At 50.0% G+C, this 5,769-nt stretch overlaps 1 protein-coding gene across 1 annotated transcript; it reads right to left on the bottom strand.

The window, feature by feature from the left end:
* Positions 1-4,835: 4,835 nt before the first annotated feature.
* LOC123055561 (protein DMP10-like) lies at positions 4,836-5,525 on the bottom strand. The gene has a single exon (XM_044479526.1). It carries the CDS (start codon positions 5,523-5,525, stop codon positions 4,836-4,838), a length of 690 nt encoding a protein of 229 aa, XP_044335461.1.
* Between the last annotated feature and the right edge of the window lie 244 nt (positions 5,526-5,769).

Genomic DNA, 5,769 nt, shown 5'->3' with positions numbered 1-5,769 from the left:
GGACCATGAACTGTTTCCGTTTTAGTTGGATTAATGCGTCAAAGCACATTGATACAGAATAGTGCAATAAGCAAACGGCTATTTGACATGCCCCAACCAAAGGCGAGCTGCGTGTGGGTCCTGAAAACGGGTAGAGTAATCGTCGAATTGACCTCTAGAGTTTCCCCTGTACGCCTGTGCTCCGTGTCAATCCGGTGTATTTATCCGTTGACAGGACCAGTAATCAGGCCGTCGAAGGAGGCCCGCATAAAAGAAACCTGAAAAAGGGGTAAAGGAAATAGTAAAGTTATATGTGTGTCCGGGATCGGTCTAGCCGAACTGTAGATCCCAGGCTAGCTTGTGCCTCCGTCCATGCCCATGGAATTTTGAGTGCGTAATTATGTACGCGTGGTACGAATGCCACTACCTAATTGGGACTGGGACGGAGGACGAATTGCTAATCGAGCTCTTGACGAGCCGCGCTGTCATGTTGCAGTGTAGTCCGGACCCTCTTAATGGTGTCCACAGGCTCAGCAGCCGGATTATGGTGCTGCTTGAGGAGGCCGCTCTCTACCTCTGCTGCCAGGGCGGCGGTGTGCTCTTCTGTACGGAGGGAGCGTTCCATGTTTCCATTGACTGTTATAACGCCGCGTGGACCGGGCATCTTGAGCTTGAGATAAGCATAATGCGGTACCGTGTTGAATCTTGCAAACGCGGTTCGTCCGAGCAGTGCGTGGTAGCCGCTGCGGAAGGGGACGATATCGAAGATTAGCTCTTCGCTTCGGAAGTTGTCCGGAGAACCGAAGACCACTTCCAGTGTGATTGAGCCTGTACAGCAGGCCTCTACGCCTGGTATGTCTCCTTTAAAGGTAGTCTTTGTGGGTTCGGTTCGGGAGGGATTAATGCCCATTTTACGTACTGTATCCTGATAGAGCAGGTTGAGGCTGCTACCACCGTCCATTAGGACTCGTGTCAGGTGAAATCCGTCGATGATTGGGTCAAGGACCAATGCGGCCGAACCGCCATGACGGATACTAGTTGGATGATCTCAACGATCGAAGGTGATCGGGAATAATGACCATGGATTGTATTTTGGGGCGACTGGCTCTACTGCATAGACGTCCCTGAGTGTGCGCTTGCGCTCCCTTTTGGGGATGTGTGTAGCATATATCATGTTCACCCTTTTGACTTGAGAGGGAAATTTCTTCTGCCCCCCGGTGTTCGGCTGCCGGGGCTCTTCGTCGTCATCCTCACTTTGTGATCCCTTTTCCTTATTCTCGGCATTTAACTTGCCAGCCTATTTAAAAACCCAACAATCCCTGTTGGTATGATTGGCTTGTTTGTCTGGGGTGCCATGTATCTGGCACGGACGGTCGAGTATGCGGTCCAAGCTGGATGGTCCCTCGCTGTTCCTTTTGTAGGGCTTCTTCCGCTAGCCGGACTTGGAGCCACTGAATCCGGCGTGAACCGTAGTGTCATCGGTGTTATCGCCATTGCTTTGGCGTTTGTGTATATTGCGCCGGAGCTTGCTGCTGTTTTTGGCCTCGGAGGAGCCTGCCTCGTTGGTTGTGTTTTTACTACGAGCCAGCCAACTGTCCTCACCCGCGCAAAAGCGGGTCATGAGTGTCGTAAGGGCTGCCATAGACTTCGGCTTTTCTTGGCTGAGGTGGCGTGCGAGCCATTCGTCGCGGATGCTGTGTTTAAAGGCCGCTAGGGCTTCGGCGTCCGGACAGTCAACAATCTGGTTCTTTTTGGTTAGGAACCTGGTCCAAAATGTTCTAGCGGACTCTCATGGCTGTTGAACTATGTGACTTAAGTCATCGGCATCAGGTGGCCGGACGTAAGTGCCTTGGAAGTTTTCAAGAAAAGCCTCTTCCAAGTCCTCCCAGCTGCCGATGGAATTTTCAGGCAGGCTGTTTAACCAGTGTCGAGTTGGTCCTTTGAGCTTTAGTGGGAGGTATTTGATGGCGTGCAGGTCGTCTCCACGAGCCATATGGATGTGGAGAATAAAGTCCTCAATCCATACTGCGGGATCGGTTGTTCCGTCGCATGATTCAATATTGACGGGCTTGAACCCCTCGGGGAATTCATGATCCATTACTTCATCTGTGAAGCAAAGAGGGTGTGCGGCACCTCTATATCGGGCTACATCACGGCGTAGCTCTGATGGAGTCCGTCTGGGGCATTCGGCCCGGGCGTGGTTAGGTTTATCAGGTCCGAATAAGTAGCCGTCGTCGTGTCTCGGGGCACACCCTCGCGATCCGTAGATCGATCTTGTGTGTCCTGCTCTACTATCCAGGGTCTGCCGGAGTTCGTATGTGTGACCCCAAATTGTTCCGTCTCTATTTTTACAGGGTGGTGGGGCAGGCTGCAACTCGGCCTGAGTTGCCGTTTTATCCCGACCGCGGGGTGGTCGGTCCGCCGCACTGTCTCGACCACGTGGCGGTCGTTCTGCATTACGCGAGGGAGATATGTGCTCCGACGCCTCCTCATCGAACTGAGGTAACAGTCTGCGTTTCGGGTAGCTCTTGGCTGGGCGCTTGAGGCCGTATTCTTTGGCTGTCGGGACATCAGTCCATCTGTCGATGAGCACATCTTGTTCAGCTTGAAGCTGCTGTTGTTTCTTTTTCAGGCTCCTTGCAGTGGCTATGAGCTGAAGCTTAAAGCGCTCCTACTCCAGAGGATCCTCAGGCACGATGAAGTCTTCGTTGCCGAGCCTCGTCTCCTCCTCGGAGGGCGGACGGTAACTATCGTCCTCCGAGTCTTCTTCTATGGCATGTTCATCAGGGATGACATGCCCTGATTCCCGATTGTCTTGTTCGACAGTTTGTTCATCGGGTTCTTCTGTGTCTTCGGCACCATCCGGAGTGTTGTCGTCTCATGTGCCAGTGTTGCTATCCCTGCTGCGGCGGGACTTAGAGCGGCGCCGCTGACGCCGGCTTTTGGTTGTGTTTTAGGAGGGTCCTCTTTTGCCGGGCTTTCCTTGTCGTCGCCGCTATTATTTTTCGGCGTATCTACCATGTAGACGTCATATGAGGAAGTGGACGTCCATCGTCCAGTGAACGGCGGTTCCTGGCCTTGCTCCTTGTCGGCATCGTCGTCCATACCGTTGATGTCTTCGGAGCCATAATCAAGCTCGTCGGTTAAGTCTTCGATAGTGGCTATGAAGTGGGTGGCGGGTGGGAAGCTAAATTCTCCATCCTCAGCCCCTAGTTCTAACCGGACATAGTTCGGCTGTGAGTCCCTCTCCAAGGACAAGTTTTTTAAAGAGGTTAGCGCATCACCAAAAGGTGAATGCTGGAAGATGTCTGCGGCGCTGAATTCGAAAATCGATAACCGACATGAACGTGGGTAATGGGGGCAAGGCCCCACACCCCTGGTCAAGGCGCACCAAGATCCCCCCTTAGAAGGAATAAGATCATATCCCGAAGGGATAAGATCAAGATCCCTAAAAAAGGGGGGATAACAATCGGTGGGGAAGGGAAATGATGGGATTTCTTTCCCCCACCTTTGCCAACGCCCCAATGGACTTGGAGGGCAAGAAACCAGCCCGCTCCACCCCCTATATATAGTGGGGAGGCGCATGGGAGCCGCAGCCCTTCCGCTGGCACAGCCCTCTCCCTCCCCAACACCTCCTCCGTAGTAGTAGTGCTTGGCGAAGCCCTGCCGGAGAACTGCAAGCTCCACCACCACGCCGTCGTGCTGCCGGAGCTCTCCCTCAACTTCCCCTCTCCCCTTGCTGGATCAAGAAGGAGGAGACGTCACCGGGCTGTACGTGTGTTGAACGCGGAGGCGCCGTTGTTCGGCGCTTAGATCGGAATCAACCGCGATCTGAATCGCTGCGAGTACGACTCCTTCATCCGCGTTCTTGTAACGCTTCCGCATCGCGATCTTCAAGGGTATGAAGACGCACTCCCCTCTCTCTCGTTGCTAGTTTCTCGATAGATTGATCTTGGTGATGCGTAGAAATTTTTTAATTTCTGCAACGGTCCCCAACACATATGTACTAGAAATACACATATTGAATTTTGTTGTTTTACACGAGCGAAACATGTATTTGCATATACAATTATTATTTTTGTGTAGTTATCCATACTTAGTTGTTTGTCCCAATTAATTTAAATACTTATCATAATTCGTTTATACAGTTACGTAATAATTGTAAAATGAAGTGGGGGTATGACAAAGAGGGGTAAGAAAGAGGTGTTGTGTCGCAAAATAGGAGAGAACTCTTGAGGCAAACTGGATTTAGTTCATGACATTTTTGTAAAATAACAACATCTATCTTGAAGCAAACAAAGTGAATGGATGGCTGTGATTGTCCTAGGAGGTTGGGATGCTTACTACGTACTTGTACAATTGATTTCTTTTGGCAGAAAAACTCTTTGTTTATAGGAAATTATAACATACAATATATATATATATGGAAAACTTCATGTGTTTCTCTGGTGATATGATATACAGTCAAGCAACATTTATTACACATTCCATTATTTTCAATTAATTCTTTTTTTTTGAACTGGTCTACTCCCGTTTTCACTACTATGACATAATAGAACTAAATTGTCTGATTACAGCAAACAAAATACTGGAAGTTGAACACTCAGGATGATACCTGAAGAGAATAGTGAATTCCTGCAATATTAAGAAACCAACATCGTGTATGTCTGCAATCGACACACACACACACTATGGAGCGAAAAAGTTGATAGCAAACCCTACCCGAACAAAAACAAACAATAGAAACATCTACCCCATCATATTACATGGCAGCATAATATTTATGAACACTTAGTCTAACATGGGTGGCAACTATGTACGCTTTCACTGATCTTTTGTTCTTCTAATTCCTGGTATCAAACTTTCTTCAAGGGATGGACGACCTTCTGGCGAGGAGTCGTGTCATTGAATCCGATGCCCTTCCTTTTGGTGGGGAAGATGATGAACACAAAGCTGGACAGAAACGCCATTCCCAGTGGCAGGTTCTTGAGAAGCTGCTGTGTGTTCCTGCTGCCATCCGGGAAGAAGCAGTTTTGCAGCCCCACATCGCTGAATGCCATTATGAGGAAAACCACCGCCGTGAAGAAGGCATGCATGAAGTCCAGCGGCTGAAGGCGGAGCCTCCGGAATTGGTCGAGATCATTCCACTCCTGCTTCTCCTCCTCGCTGGAGAAGTTGAACACGTTGAAGCCACGCAATGTGGCGAAGCCGTAATATAGCTTTCCGTCGCGGCGACCCACGACGCTGTCGGTGAAGGAGAAGAAGAGGCAGGCGGAGGCGAGGACAGCAACCAGCGCCATGGTGAGCCACTGGTTGGAGGTCTCGCACTTGCCGTAGTTGGTGAAGGACGGGGCCAACGCCTGGTAAGTCAGCACCGTGCCCGTGGGCAGGAGCTGCGCAAGGTTCGCGACGCTCGACATGACCTTGTTCATGGTAGGCATTGGCGTTGCCGTGCCGGCAGCTCCTATCTCACTGTCATCGTTGTTGATTGATGGAATTATCTGGTTCGCCGTGGATGACCCAGAAGAAGGAGAAGAAGATGCCATTGTAAGTACGTACTGTGCTTGATTAGGGGGTGCTCGTGTCCTAAGGAATGTTCAACTTGCAGTTATATAGGCAAATTAATCCGATGCGGACGATTCCGAAGTCCAGTGTCCAAGCTAGGTACACATGCATGTATACCTTGGTTTGAACCACTGAACAAAAAATAGTGCACACTCGCTAAATAAATTAATATACACTGTCTGCTAATTGCACACTAGCATATGCTAATAACCTATTTTAAGAGTG

This window comes from Triticum aestivum, chromosome 2D, assembly GCF_018294505.1.
Source record: "Triticum aestivum cultivar Chinese Spring chromosome 2D, IWGSC CS RefSeq v2.1, whole genome shotgun sequence".
NCBI classification, from domain to species: domain Eukaryota; kingdom Viridiplantae; phylum Streptophyta; class Magnoliopsida; order Poales; family Poaceae; genus Triticum; species Triticum aestivum.
Note: the sequence above shows the minus strand (reverse complement) of the source record. Positions and strands in the feature narration are given on the sequence as shown.